The sequence below is a fragment of the Sturnira hondurensis genome, unplaced genomic scaffold, assembly GCF_014824575.4.
Source record: "Sturnira hondurensis isolate 20B ecotype Veracruz unplaced genomic scaffold, ASM1482457v3 Scaffold0016960, whole genome shotgun sequence".
In the NCBI taxonomy this organism is placed as follows: domain Eukaryota; kingdom Metazoa; phylum Chordata; class Mammalia; order Chiroptera; family Phyllostomidae; genus Sturnira; species Sturnira hondurensis.
The window spans coordinates 125046-139062 of record NW_028089591.1 but is presented as its reverse complement, the minus strand read 5'-3'; the positions used below and the strand labels follow the sequence as shown (position 1 = coordinate 139062).

Sequence of the window (14017 nt, the reverse complement as noted above, 5' to 3'; positions counted from 1 at the left end):
ATGACCTTTTAGCTTCCTTCTAGCTTCATTGGCCTGTACCCCTTGTATATATTCATATGTTGAGTTGGAATAAAGCCAGTTTTTAATTAGTGATTACTGTAACTTTTCAGAGTAAGTAATTTGCCTTCTACCAAAAAGAATTTTTTAATTTTAATTTTTATTTAGTTCTTGTTCAAGTACAGTTTTCTGTCTTATATTCCCAGCCCTGCCCCCTCAGTGCTCCCCACCTCCCTCCCATTTCTGCCCCCCACCTTAGTTATTGTCCATGTGTTTTTAACTTACAATTTATATTTCTATTTTAGGGAAGAAATGATGAGAAAACACCATCACTAACTAAAAAAATTGGTAAATATGCTTATTATAATAAATATGCTTTTAATTTCATTACCAACTTATACTTGTTATTTATAATGTAGAAAGGTAAACATACTCTTTCAGGTTCACCAAGGTGCATTTGTTTGAGATGAGATTTGCTATAAATTGAAGAAGTAATGACATGCCTATAGATTTCAGTAAGATATTTATATATACAGAACATTCCTTTGGAAGTTGGACAGTTAGCGTTCCAGGCTTGGGAGGAGCAGCTACAAGCTGGCCATCACCACTTCTGGGGCTTCATCACCACTTCTGGATTAACGAGGGTCGTGAATCCAGTGCTCTGCTAACGTGCCATCATCATGCTCAGCCCTAACCTGCCTGCTTGTTTATTCTATGCCATCGTTGTGCCTTTCCCGTCTTCACAGAGGGGTACAGTTGGGTTTGTGTATCTCTTATTACTTCACAGAGAGGTAGACGTTTTATCACAAAGATTATTTATTCATCATAGACATTTTAAAAAACCAGAAAGTGGGCAGAGAAAGGTAGTATGTTCAGTGAAGAAGATGTTGTTATCCCCACTTTTCAGATGAAGAAACAGTCAGAGAGGTTAAGTGACGTGTTTGCAGTTTGATTACAGATCATTGGTGGAGCTAGGACTGTAAACAAGGTCTTCCGAACCCTGCGTCACACTACAGCCCTCATTCTGAACTGAGGCATCTTGTTTCGAAAATAGTAGAAAGTTTAATTTAGAATATGTCTGGTGATTCCCCACATTCTATACTCACAGCAAGAGAATACTATATGTATTTATAAATATGCTTGAGAAGAGCCACTTTTATAAGGCTTTTGTAATGGGAATAAATAATAGAATTTAAGAAATCATTTATTCCAGCCTGTATTTTTTAAATTATCCAGAAACAAAGAGTATAACATTTCTTGATAATCATCTTTACCATGCATACTATTCATTCTTTTTATGACTAATAAGACTCTTGGTTTGGGATTAATGTTTTTTAATTGAGATAATTTATGTAGCAAAATTTTTACCATTACAAAGTATAGATTTTAGTGTTTTTAGTATATTCACAAGGTTGTGCAACCATCCTTATTGTTTAATTACAGCACATTTTTGTAACCCCAACAAGAAACCCCATACCCGTTAGCAGTCACCCCCCATTGCTGCCCCTATATCCCCAGCCCCAAGCAACCACTAATCTCCTTCTGTCTGTGTGAGCTTGCCTGTTCTGCATATTTCTTATTAAATGGAATCATAACAGCCTTGAGGTTTATCCATTTTGTAGCAGTCATATATGAGTATTTTTTATGGTGGAAAACTATTTATATGGATAATCTTGTTTATTCATTTGTCAGTTGGTGGACATAGCTGATGCTGCTGTGAACATTTATGTAAAAGTTTTTACGTGGACATATGTTTTTAATTCTCTTGGGTATATTTTTAGGGATGGAGTTGCTGGGCCATATGGTAACTCTTATGTTTAATCTTTCGGTAAACTACATTCCCACCAGCAATGTATGAGGGTTCCAGTTTGTTTCTCCGTGTCCTTGTGAACAGTTATAATTATTTGTCTTTTTATTATAGCCGTCCTGTGGGTATGCAGTGGTATCTCAGTGTGTGTGTCTGTGTCTGTCTGTCTGTCTGTCCCAGGTGGCTAATGATGTTGGACATTTTCTACCTGCTTAGTGGCCACTTGTATGTCTTCTTTGGAAAAATGTCTGTTCATCTCCTTTGCCCATTTTTTGGTTGGGTTATTTGTATTTTTATTATTGTAAGAGTTCTTTATACACTCTAGTTCTTTTTATATGTAAGTCCCTTATCGGGTACATGATTTGCGAATATTTTCTCCCATCTTGTAGGTTGTCTTCACTTTCTTGTTGGTGTTCTTTAAAGCATGTAACTTTCTAGTTTCGATGAAGTCGAATTTATCTGGTTTTTTTTGGTTGTTGTTGCTGATGCTTTGAAGTCATATCTAAGAAGCAGTTGCCCAATCCAGCATCACCTGTGTTTTCCTCTAGGAGTACTATGGTTTTAGCTCTTACATTCAGGTCTTTGATCCATTTTGAGTTAATTTTTGTGAATAGTATTAGGTAGCAGTATATTTAATGCTCTTTCATGTGGATATCCTATTGTTCCTGCTTTTGGTTTTCAGCAAGTTGACCATCAGGTACTGGCAGGATATCCAAGTAGGTGAATGTTAAAACTTCAAACTCATATAAATGACTGTGAAATTGTGGTAGTAGGGAAAGCATCCAGAGAGATTATTTTTTAAAAAAGTGGGGGGAGAGATCACATGAGGGAACCATCAATATATCTAATCAGATGGACAGAAGGAACTGCAAAAAAATTGGGGGAAGCTGACTTCTGGACATCTCCACCTAGAAATCTCAAAAACAGTTCAAATTCAGCTTCTCTTTTGAAAACCACTTAGACACATTCAGCCCTGCTCAATCCCCCCCCCGTGTTAGTTAATAGTATCACGATTTACAAAGTTGCCCCATAATTTGAGTCATTATAAGCTCTTTGTTTTCCTTCATCATGCTACATTTAATTAATCACCAGGTCTGATAATTTCCACCTCTTTAATATTGTCTAATTCACTGGTTCTGTCTTGGTTCCTGCCCTTCTTTCTCATCCAGGCTATTGTAGCAGTCTCTTAACTGGTCTTCTATTTGCACTCTAACCTCCTGACAGAATTTTTATCAAACACAACTCTTAAGTTACTTCCCTACTTAGAAAATATCTTTTGTTACCATACTGTTCTTTTTTTTAAAATATATATTTATTTATTTTTAGAGAGGGGGAAGGGAAGGAGAAAGAGTGGGAGAGAAACATCAATGTGTAGTTGCCTCTCATGTGTCCCCTACTGGGGAGCTGGCCCGCAACCCAGGCATGTGCCCCGACTGAGAATCAAACCAGTGACCCTTTGCTGCACAGGCTCATGCTCAATCCACTGAGCTACACCAGCCAAGGCTACCATACTGTTCTTAAAATCAAATCCCTACATGTCCTGATCAATATCCACCCCAAGTTTATATTCTTCTATTGCCATAGGTTAGATTTGAACATCTTATAAATGTAGTCATACAGTATGTAGTGTTTTGTCTCTGGTTCATCATTGTGATGACATTTTACTCTATAAGACTCATCATGTTGTCTATGGCATTAGTTCATTCTTCTTTCTTGCTGTGTAGTGTTTGAATATAGCATAATGTACTGAGCCATTTGCCTGATGATGTTTGAATTTCCAGTCTGGGGCTGCTATGAATATTCTTATGTATGTCTTTGGTATATGTGCATCATTTTTAATACCCAAGAGTGGAATTGATGAATGAGTGGGTATGAATTTCCTCTTTAGCACTTCCTTACATAACTGTATCCTACTGTGAGCATCATAAAAGTGAGTTTTGGTTTGCTTCCTTGCCTCATCTAGTTCACCCCACTTATCTATAGAAACTAAGTCTGAGAAATAGGAAACTGATAACTTTCAAAGTCACACCAGGAGTTCCCCCATTTCCCATTTTATTTATTTGCTTATTTATTTATTTCAAAATAATTGCTAGGGGCTCAGTAAAGAAGACATCTGCTCTTTAAGTACCTTAGGTTGGTTGTTAGAACATCTGATTTAAAAAATGTTCAGATTTTTTAAGCTTTTAATACTTTTCTTACCTGTTTTACTTTATCTTGCACTATTTCATTTCACTACGTCTTTAAAGCATCTAATCTCAATTCATAGTGCTACAAAATACTCCATTTTCAGTTATTGTAAAATTCTGAAAGTGATCCTTCAGTGCCTAAATATTTCAAAATCTTCTATTCAGAGCAGCTTTGGTTTGTTGGGGGTTTTTTTCTTGCCGCTTAATTTTTTTAACTAAAGTTTGTGTTGAGTTGTGTTCATGAAAATAATTGTTTCAACTGTGTTCTTCTTCACCGATTTTCATTTCAGATGATACCATCCTCCAGAATCCTATGGTACATGAAGCTATACGAATGGGGTTCAATTTCAGGGATATTAAGAAAATAATGGAGGAAAAAATTCAGACATCTGGGAGCAACTATAAATCACTCGAGGTTCTGGTTGCAGATCTAGTGAGTGTGCAGAAAGACAACATGCAAGATGAATCAAGTCAGACTTCCTTGCAGAAAGGTATGCCGGGCTGGTTTTAAAAAGCAAGAGGCATCTAACAGTGCTTCATTATGGACAGTATCTTATATGACTTTGTGACCCATTAATTTCCCTCCTATCACACCCCCCCCCTTAGAATAAACATTTTGTAACATTTTATTGTGAAAAATGTCCAACATCTTCAAAAGTGGAGAGGATAATGTAATGAACCCTAATGTACCCATCAACCAGCTTCAGTAATTCTTAGCACTTTTCAAATCTTATTTCATGACTTCCCCCAATGTTTTTTTCTGCTCTACTATTTCACAGTAAATCCTAGACTTCCTATATATTATTTACCTTGAATACTTCAATAAGTATCTAACAAATAAGGACTTTTTTAAAGATTTATTTATTTATTTATCTTTAGAGGGGAAGGGAAGGAGAGAAATATCAATGTATGGTTGCCTCTCATGAGTCCCCTGCTGGGAACTGGCCTGCAACCCAGGCATGTGCCCTGGCTGGGAATCGAACCACGATCCTGTGGTTCGCAGGCCCGCGCTCAATCCACTGAGCTATGCCAGCCAGGGCAAGACTTTTTAAAAAACTTTAATATTGTGCGTGAGTCTGCTTGGACTGATGGAACAGAACACCATAGACAGGTGGGATTAAACAGCAGATATTTATTTCTCATGGATCTGGAGGCTGGGAAGTCCAAGATCTAGATGCAGGCAGATACGGTCCCTGATGAGAACTCCTTCCAGGCTTGCAGATGGCTGCCTCTGCCTTCTCTGTGTTCTCACATGGATGAAGGAGAGTGCTCTGGCTTCTCTTCCTTTTTTTATTTTTTATTTTTTATTTTTTTATTGTAAGGACATCGATCCCATCCTGGGGCCCCACCCTCATGACCTCATCTAAACCTAATTTGCTTCCAAAGGCCCTGTCTCCAAGTACATTGGGTGTTAGGGCTTCAAATAGAGTTTTGGGGAGACACACATTTAGTCCATAACATAACATGATCACACTTAAATGAAATGAGCAGTTAAGGCTAGAGTGAAGTATAACCAGAGGTAAACTATTAATCCGGGGGGGGGGAATCTATGCCTAGAGCATCACCATCTCAAGTAAAGGGTTCTATGCAATGCTGAAAAAAGTCAAGTTGATATCAGGGTTTGGTAGGCATGACATTTCATTCCATTGTAGTCTATGTAAGGAATCTCAAACAATCAGAACCCAGAGAAACCTTAAAGATTATATAGCTTTCATTACTTCAGTGAGAAAACTGAAGTGCAGATGTGCTGTTGCCCAAGATCACTCAGATAGTTGGGGGTGAAATTCAGGTTTCTGGACTTCTGGTCCAATGTTACTTTTTTTAATTAAAAAAGTTATGGTACAATGCACATAACAAAATTGACCATCTGAACCATTTTTAAGTTTCTGGTTCAGTAGTGTTAAGTACATTCACTGTTGTGCACACAGTGTCCAGGATCCTTTTCATCTACAGAACTGAAAGTCTGTACCCATTAAACAGCAACTCCCCATTCCCCTTCCTGCCAGCCCTGGGCACACAGCCTTCTGCTGTCTGTCTCTCTAAAACCGGCTACTCTAGGTATCTGGCTCATTGTTCTTTTCTACTCACTGCAGCATCACATCCAAAAGTAATGTATAAATTACTTTATTGTTTTCCTCCCTTTTTTAAACTACAAAGCTACTTTTAATACTTTGGGGTAAACCCCACAGAACTAAAACACACTTGGGAGGGGTAATCCCTTCATCCCCCAGGAAAGGTTCATGGGAACAGAAGCTATCTGGGGGGAAGGGAGAGCAAAAGAGACCCAGTATAGACTCAAGGCAAAGGGAATGCCATCAGTGCTGGGACCTTGGAGCACTACAGGAGGGAACTTGAGCACGGTGGGACTGGTTCCAGGCACATAGGTAAAGGGCAGGAGGGTTGGACACAAAGCCACCAAGCTGCTTGGGTTTTTCCTCATTTGCTTTTTTTGTGCTTCTGCTGCCTGATCTCCGAGACCCTTTGCTTCCGAGTGGCAGCAGAAAGCCCGTCAGCTCAGTGCTTTTCCTTAACCAAGTGGCTCTGTTCTTTCATATTCTTCTGGTTGAACTCACGCTGCTTATCACTGGTTGTCACACTAGCAAGAATATGCATTTCATTCTTGCTGTTATATGATGTAAGTCAGTTTATAATGCTGTCCCTTTCCTTAAGTTGTTTCCTTTGTCTTGAATGCCTTTTCCCTGTCTTTATACCTAGTTTCATTCCCCACTGCCCTCCCCCCATTCCCTAAATCCACCTTGTGAACTAACTCATCCTTCAAGGTTCAGTGCAGAGGTCATGTCTGTGAAGTTTTCCCCAGGACCTGTAGCAGAGTTCAGAGCTCCCACTTCTCTACTCAGTACTCTTAGAGCGCTTGTGACATTATTTTGGAACTGCTTTGCTTTTTATTCCTGCCCATTAGACAAGCTTCTTGAGCATAGGTGCTTTATGTTCTTGTCTCTGGGCCTTTCGTTTTCATTATGCCCAGGAGGTTGCCTTTTAAGAAACAGGAGATAAACAATCCTTTCTTACACCCCTAGTCAGGGAAACCTTTCTGAAGCACAAATTTGAACATCCGTCTCTGGGTTAAAACGCTTCACTGGCTCCTAGGGCCCTGAGAATCAAGTTCAAACTCCTTTACACGGGTTGCGGGATACTTCAGGATTAGGCTCCTCCTAACCTGTTCTATAGCCTCATTTCATGCTGTTTCCCCTTCAAATTCTGTTCCCGAGCTTTACCTGTGGATATGTCAGCCCTATTCTGTCTCTTCTCTTGGAGCCTACTCATGCTTTCCTCTACCTAGAACACCCTTCTCCCACTCCCCTGTCCCCTGAGGCCTTCTCCTCTTTCTAGTTTATTCCTCTAGGAGGCTTTCCCTTTATGTGTTCGTACATGCACACACTTCCACCCTTCTTGTGTTCTTCCTAACACATTCTAACTACCTTTATCATCACACTGTACTATAATTTCCTGGCTACTTGTGTCCCTTACTTGTCTGTGAATGACTAGGGGGCTGAGGTCTATATATGTAATTGTTGTATCTCTAGTGCCCAGACCTATTTAGGCATTCAGTAAGTGTTGGTTGAATAAAATTAAACCACTGTTTCCCAAACCTCTTTTCATGATAGTGTTCCCTAGGAGTTTAAAAGGCATGCCATGAAAAGGGAGCTCTATTATTAAAGAAGGAAATGCATTACAAATTTCTAAGAGGGGACATAACACTACATTATTTGGCCCTGAACTTGAAAGCAGTGATTTCCAAATGCCAGTGGGCTTAACCCCAGATATTTTAGATTTGGGAATGGGGCCTAGGAATCTATTGTTACAAATGCCCCAGGTAATTCTCATGTAAGGCCAGCTTTAGAAATCACTGGTATACAGTGATTACAAAGATTGCTAAAGTATGTAATGCATTTGGAATAGTGCCTGGCACATGGTAATAAGTGTTACATTACTGTTAACTGCTGCTACTGTTGATTTTGTCATTGCAGTTATATAAGACCACAAACCATGGTTTTTGTGGCATATTTGTTAACATTTCGCAAAATCTAGTTTGGGAAATGTTATTAATTCTAATCTGAATTAATAAGCAAGTAGTTCAGTACCATCCGTATGCTGAAGACACCCAAATCTCTATCTGTAATGCTGACTCCTGACCTCAAGACTTGACTCTCCAGTTGCCTACTGGACATTTTTATATAGATATCCTGCAAACACCTCAAAAATATCTTGAACCGCCCAGACCTGTACCTCCTTTTATATTTCCTATTGGCATCACCATCCCTTTGTCAGCCACACTAGAAATATTCAAATCAACTGTGTTTCTTGTTTCTTTCTCATCCCTCACATCTAGTCACTCGCCAAATCCTACTTGTCCCACTTCAGAAGTGTCCCTCCAATCTACCCTCCATTTCTGGAATAAGCCATAGCCTTTTTGTGCGGCACTACTTTTACCTAACCCTTGCTTGTCTGCCTGGCAAATTGCTGGCCAGTTTAAATGTTATTCCTCCACTTCCCTGCTGCCCTGATCCCCTGATCCAGCAGCTGCCAAGCCATGAATCTTTCCCCAACTAGTCTCAACAGAGGAACTTGTTCTTTTATCTTGTCCCCGAGCACTTGGTGTATGTATCATTATTAGAGCACTTACCATTGTGTATTGTGTGCTTACCTTCATTGCCTCAGCTCACCTCCTTTTCTCCCACTAGCATTCAAGCTTCTTAAGAGCAGATGCCATGTGTGAGTCATCCTGTCTCCCAATACTTGATTGGTGTCTGGCACATAGTAGGGGTTCAAATTGTTTCAGTGAATTTAAACCACTAAGGAAGTCTACAATTAACTAATTTCTTTTCTCTTTGTACAGAGATTAGTACTGAAGAGCAGCTAAGGCTCCTGCAAGAGGAGAAGCTTTGCAAAATCTGTATGGATAGAAATATTGCTGTAGTCTTTATTCCTTGTGGACATCTGGTCACTTGTAAACAATGTGCTGAAGCAGTTGATAAATGTCCCATGTGCTACACAGTCATTACTTTCAAGCAAAAAATTTTTATGTCTTAATCTAACTACGGTAGACATATTATGTTCTTACTACTCTGATTGAATGTGTGATGTGAACCAAATTTAAGTAATCAGCAATGAATTCATTATCATTTTCTCCCAAGAAGAAAAATTGTAAACTGCAGTGTTATAGTTGGCAATCTAAAATTTGAATTTCTGGATTTTCAGGATATTTGCTATATTATCTATCCTCTTTTTTTCTATTATTAATTGAAACCCTAGACTAAGAAGCATCATATTGTAACTGATCACAATGTGTATTTGTGGTACACTGACTTAGCTTCTAAGTGTAAGTGAATTAACTAAATTTTTCGTTCTTTTCAGATAGGCCTAGCACGTGGAGTATTCTTTGTAAATGTGGAGATTGGAGTTAATCTCTCCAATCACATAATTTGTTTTGTGTGAAAAAGGAGTGAACTGTTCCACACTGGTGGAAAGATAGACATTATTTTTAGATGTTAGTCTTTATGCTTTAGATTTTGTCTATTTTCTTTTAAAATTATACATACATACTTTGGTGGATGACTTTACACAGTGATTTTGCCATTGTTAAAAAGGTATTTGATGATACAATGCCATCTAGCCTACATGTATTGAATGATCCAAATGAAGGTTGTGTGCATTTTATATATGTAGAGAACAGAATATTAGAAAAGATAGGTACCAAACTGTTAAATGTGGTTTCTCTTGAGGGGGTGGGAGGGTGGGTCCCAGAGGGGCTTTACAGGGGCCTTTTGCTTTCTACTTTTCATTTTGTTTGTTTGAATTTTTGTAAGTATGTGTTACTTTTGTAATCAGAATTTTTAGAAAGTATTTTACTGATTTAAAGGCTTAGGCATGTTCAAATGCCTGCAAAACTACTTAATGCTCAGCTTTAGTTTTTCTAGTCCAAGAGGGCAGGACAGTTAACCTTTTTTGGTACCAATGTGAAATTTAAATGTCTTTATGTTTGTCCTGCTTTGTGGATGAAAAATATTTCTGAGTAGTAGTTTTCTGACAGGTAGACCATGTCTTCTTCTCTTGTTTCAAAATAAATATTCCTGATTTTGTAAAATGAAATATAAAATATGTCTCAGATCTTCCAATTAATTAGTAAGGATTCATCCTTAATCCTTGCTAGTTTAAGCCTGCCTAAGTCACTTTACTAAAAGATGTTTGTTAACCCAGTATTTTAAACATCTGTCAGCTTACGTAGGTAAAAGTAGAAGCATGTTTGTACACTGCTTGTAGTTGTAGTGAAAGCTTTCCATGTTGAGATTCTCATAATCTTGTATTGTAAAGTTTCCTGTGAGTTTTTGCTGTTAGGATGATTAAGATGTATATAAGACAAAATGTCATGTCTTTCCTCTACTTAACATTTTTTGTTTTCTTGACTAGTAATAGTAGTAGATAACTGAAATAAATGTTTTCTCAAGATCCTTAAAAACCTCTTGGAAATTATAAGCTATTGACAAGGAAATAAGATTATTTGTTTAGATATTAAAGACAAAATAAAACTTGAATAAGAATCAACATAGATTAAAAAGTTTAAAAATCCTTCACAGAATACCCACCCAGGCTTTTTTTTAAAAGATTGGATTTTTTTTTAAGAGATAGGGGAAGGGAGGGAGGAAAAGGACAGAAACATCAATGTGTGGTTGCCTCTCGAGTGCCCCCTACTGGGGACCTGGCCTGCAACCCAGGCATGTGCCTTGACTGGGAATTGAACTGGCAACCTTTTTGTTCACAGGCTGGCACTCAATCCACTGAGCCATGCTAGCCAGGGCCCACCCAGGCTTTAATTACAAGATTCTCACAACAACCTGTTGTAGAGATGAATGAAGCATTTTACTGCAGAGAAAAATTTAAGACTTAAAAATTATAATTATTGTTGTATTTTCTAAGAGAGTGTTGTCATGTTCTCCTAACCTCTGTTGATTATTACTTTAAGTGATACTCATTTAAAGCATTGCAAATTTAAATGAGGATTTTTAAAACGACTGCCCTGTTTTGTTTTACTATTATATATTTACTAAATTAAAATTTGCATATATAGTTTAAGCTTTAAATTGAAATTGCAAGGGGAGAAAAGTGTTAAAAGTTTTTAAAAATGTGTTTTCCAGGACACATCAGCTCCAAGTCAGGTAGTTAGTTCAGTGTAATTGTTGGCTAAGGATTGAACTGTTTTAACATAAGGTCTTTCCTGTTCTGGGGGCCTCAGTTCATTAAAACTCTTCTTTTAAAACTTATGTGTTTAGAATTAAGCAAGACCTTTTTTTCTCCCCATGACTTGTGAAATTTAATGCATGAAGCTGATGTGACTAACAAGTTTATTTTAAGAATTGTTTAGAAATGCTGTTGCTTCAGGTTCTTAAATCACTCAGCACTCCACCTTTTAAATAAATTTTTAAGACTTAACCAATGTTGGTGTTCCCACTTTAAAAAGCACTGGATTCTCCCTGTCTAACACACAAGAAATGATGACTTGCAAGGTCAAGAGTATAAGCAGATCCAAATCTCTTCTTCCCCTTCTCAGAGCAGTTTTCAGTACCTACATGTAGATATTCCTTTTGTGTATGAACATTTCAAAGTCACCACCTATTTTACTACGTTTAGTCATGTGAAGAGTCAGGTTATTTGTAATAGTTATCTTTATTCATAACAATTTGATATGTTACCAGAAGCTTTATCTTAATTTTTGAGAAATGGGGTTAGTGTTCATAAATTCCAGTTTATTAATAGCTTTATATCACGCTTTTTGCTAGATTTGTTTTTATGTGTGTGGTATTGCTTTTTTTCCCTTTGGTTAGGGTCTAAGATGAGGTAGGGTGGGTGTCGTAAGTGTATATGTGATGTGGCCCTTTGTATTATGATCTTCTGTGTTTTCGTTGTTCTCATATTTAAATTTTGATGGGTTTTTTTCTTCTTTTCATTTTAGTGGATTAAATTGGTATCTTGAACTCTCTGAATGGGAGACTACCACCACAGCATTATTTGCATGTATTGTACCCTTTAGATCCAAATCATTGTTTTACTTCCTGGTTACTCAGATGTTGAATATGGAAGGAGGGGGTGAAGGGATGGGAGAAATGGGATTGGTCGTGTACCATTTCCATTAGAGAAACAAGAAAACGGGAGGGAATATTGGACAGGTGTAGTTATTTTTAATGAAGTCTGCTTTTTAAAAAAGAAAGCCATTTCTTCATCTGTGAAATGAGATTAATGCCTATCTTACATTTGTGAGAGTTCAAGATCAGGTATGTGAAATACCTGCTATAAATACTAGTCCCCTTCCTAATACTCTGTTACCCTTCCAGTTTGCCTTGACTCTGGAAATGTGGGCTAAAATGTAGATAACTCTCAGTGACTCTTACTCGTGTTTTTTGGTGTTCCTCATAGTTAACATGTAAACTACAATAAATAAATAGGTTATGTCCTTAAAGATATTTAAATTTTTGTTTAAAACTTAAAAAAATTCTCCAATTTAGTTGAGCTTTCCCAATAGAAACAATTGGCTTATTCCCACCTTCATAATCAGTTTCAATTTGAGTCATATACTTAGCACAAAGTCTTTCACTGGCAGCATAATAGAATTATAGGGTGTTAAAGCTAGAAGTGACCTTAGAGAGCATCAAATTCATCCCCCTCATTTTACAGATGAGATAACTGAGGCTCAAAAGGGAAGTGATTTGTTCAAAGCTATATGGCTAATTAGTGGCAGTCAAGACTGGGACTTAGTTCGAAGGTGAAAAACTACAAGCTACTTCTCCTGAGAGGTCTGAAAAGTTTATTTTTCAACTATTTTTTCTTTTATACCATAACTTTCACTACGTATTAAATGACACTTTATAGCTAATACAATAGGACAATCTTAAATACATATATCTTCAAATTGTAATACTACATTAATGTTTGGTGGTAAGAATCTATTTTGAAGTCTAAAGTTTGCAGATATGTGTATAGATTTTTTTGCATTTACTGCATTCTTAGTATCACTAATGTAACATTTAAAATTACTGTGTAAGTATATATTGTCATTTTGTCTGTGCTTAGTTACAAATTTGCATTTTTGATTTGATGTAACAGGCTTGTATGCAATTTTTGTTAGATTTTGTGTTTTTTCATTGCTATTTTACTTTATCTAACCTGAGAGAATGAATGGTTGATTGATATGTCATTGTATTAGTGTTGTGAATAATTGTGTGAAATGTTTTGAGATAGAGTACTATATTTGTGAATACAATTTTATGGCTTTCTTTTTTCATTTAGTAGAAATCTTTCCATCAGTATGGAAAACTAAGAAAATTACTTTCCACTGCATAATCTGGCAGTCATAGATTAAAGCTTATTTTTCTGTGAATAAGACGTATTCAATAAAGTACTATTCTTTAAAATGTTATCTTATTACTTTGTAATATGTTGTACTTTTCCCCCAAAAATTGCCCTCCTGAAAATACGAAAATGTAACCTTCTTAATACACCTTATGGCATTCAGCCAGGTATTAAGGTACACAACTCAACATTTTTTTTTAAAGAAGACATCCATTTTCATGATAATTTATAGAATTCTGTAAGTGCGTGAAAAGTTGATTTTTAAAATGCATAAAAATACAAACCATAGTTAACACTCCCCTCCCCACAAAGATTGGCTTGGTTGTCTCAAGACAGTATAGTCACCATAACAAAGTTTGAACAAGCAGGGATCCTACAAGCCACTGTCCCTTTGAGGCAGGTGGCAGAGAAGGGTTTGTGTGGGTCTATAGAGGCAGTGACCCAGAGATTTTCAGAAACTGCAAGCAATCTGATAGCATAAAAAGGGAAGGGGATAAAGGATCCTTAAAGGCAGAGAGTTTAGATGTGGGTATTTCAGGTCGCTATTTAGCCTAACTATTTCTGCCCACCATGGGGATTTCTAGATCAGGAGCCGCGTTTCAGGTCTAGTCTCTTACAGTGACTATGTTACCACCGTTTCTGAGGTTACCGTAAGGACCTTGTT

The 14017-nt window shown here is 37.2% G+C and overlaps 1 protein-coding gene across 5 annotated transcripts in view; it reads left to right on the top strand.

The window, feature by feature from the left end:
- Window positions 1-10512, top strand: part of XIAP (X-linked inhibitor of apoptosis) — a 35121-nt gene extending 24609 nt beyond the window's left edge. For all 5 annotated transcript variants that reach the window (XM_037067020.1, XM_037067017.1, XM_037067018.1 and 2 more), the window contains 3 exons: window positions 303-345; window positions 4281-4481; window positions 8849-10512. In XM_037067020.1, coding sequence (XP_036922915.1) covers window positions 303-345; window positions 4281-4481; window positions 8849-9042 — 438 coding nt within the window. In that variant the 3' untranslated portion in view covers window positions 9043-10512. The remainder of the gene's footprint in view (window positions 1-302; window positions 346-4280; window positions 4482-8848) is intronic.
- Window positions 10513-14017: the final 3505 nt, after the last annotated feature.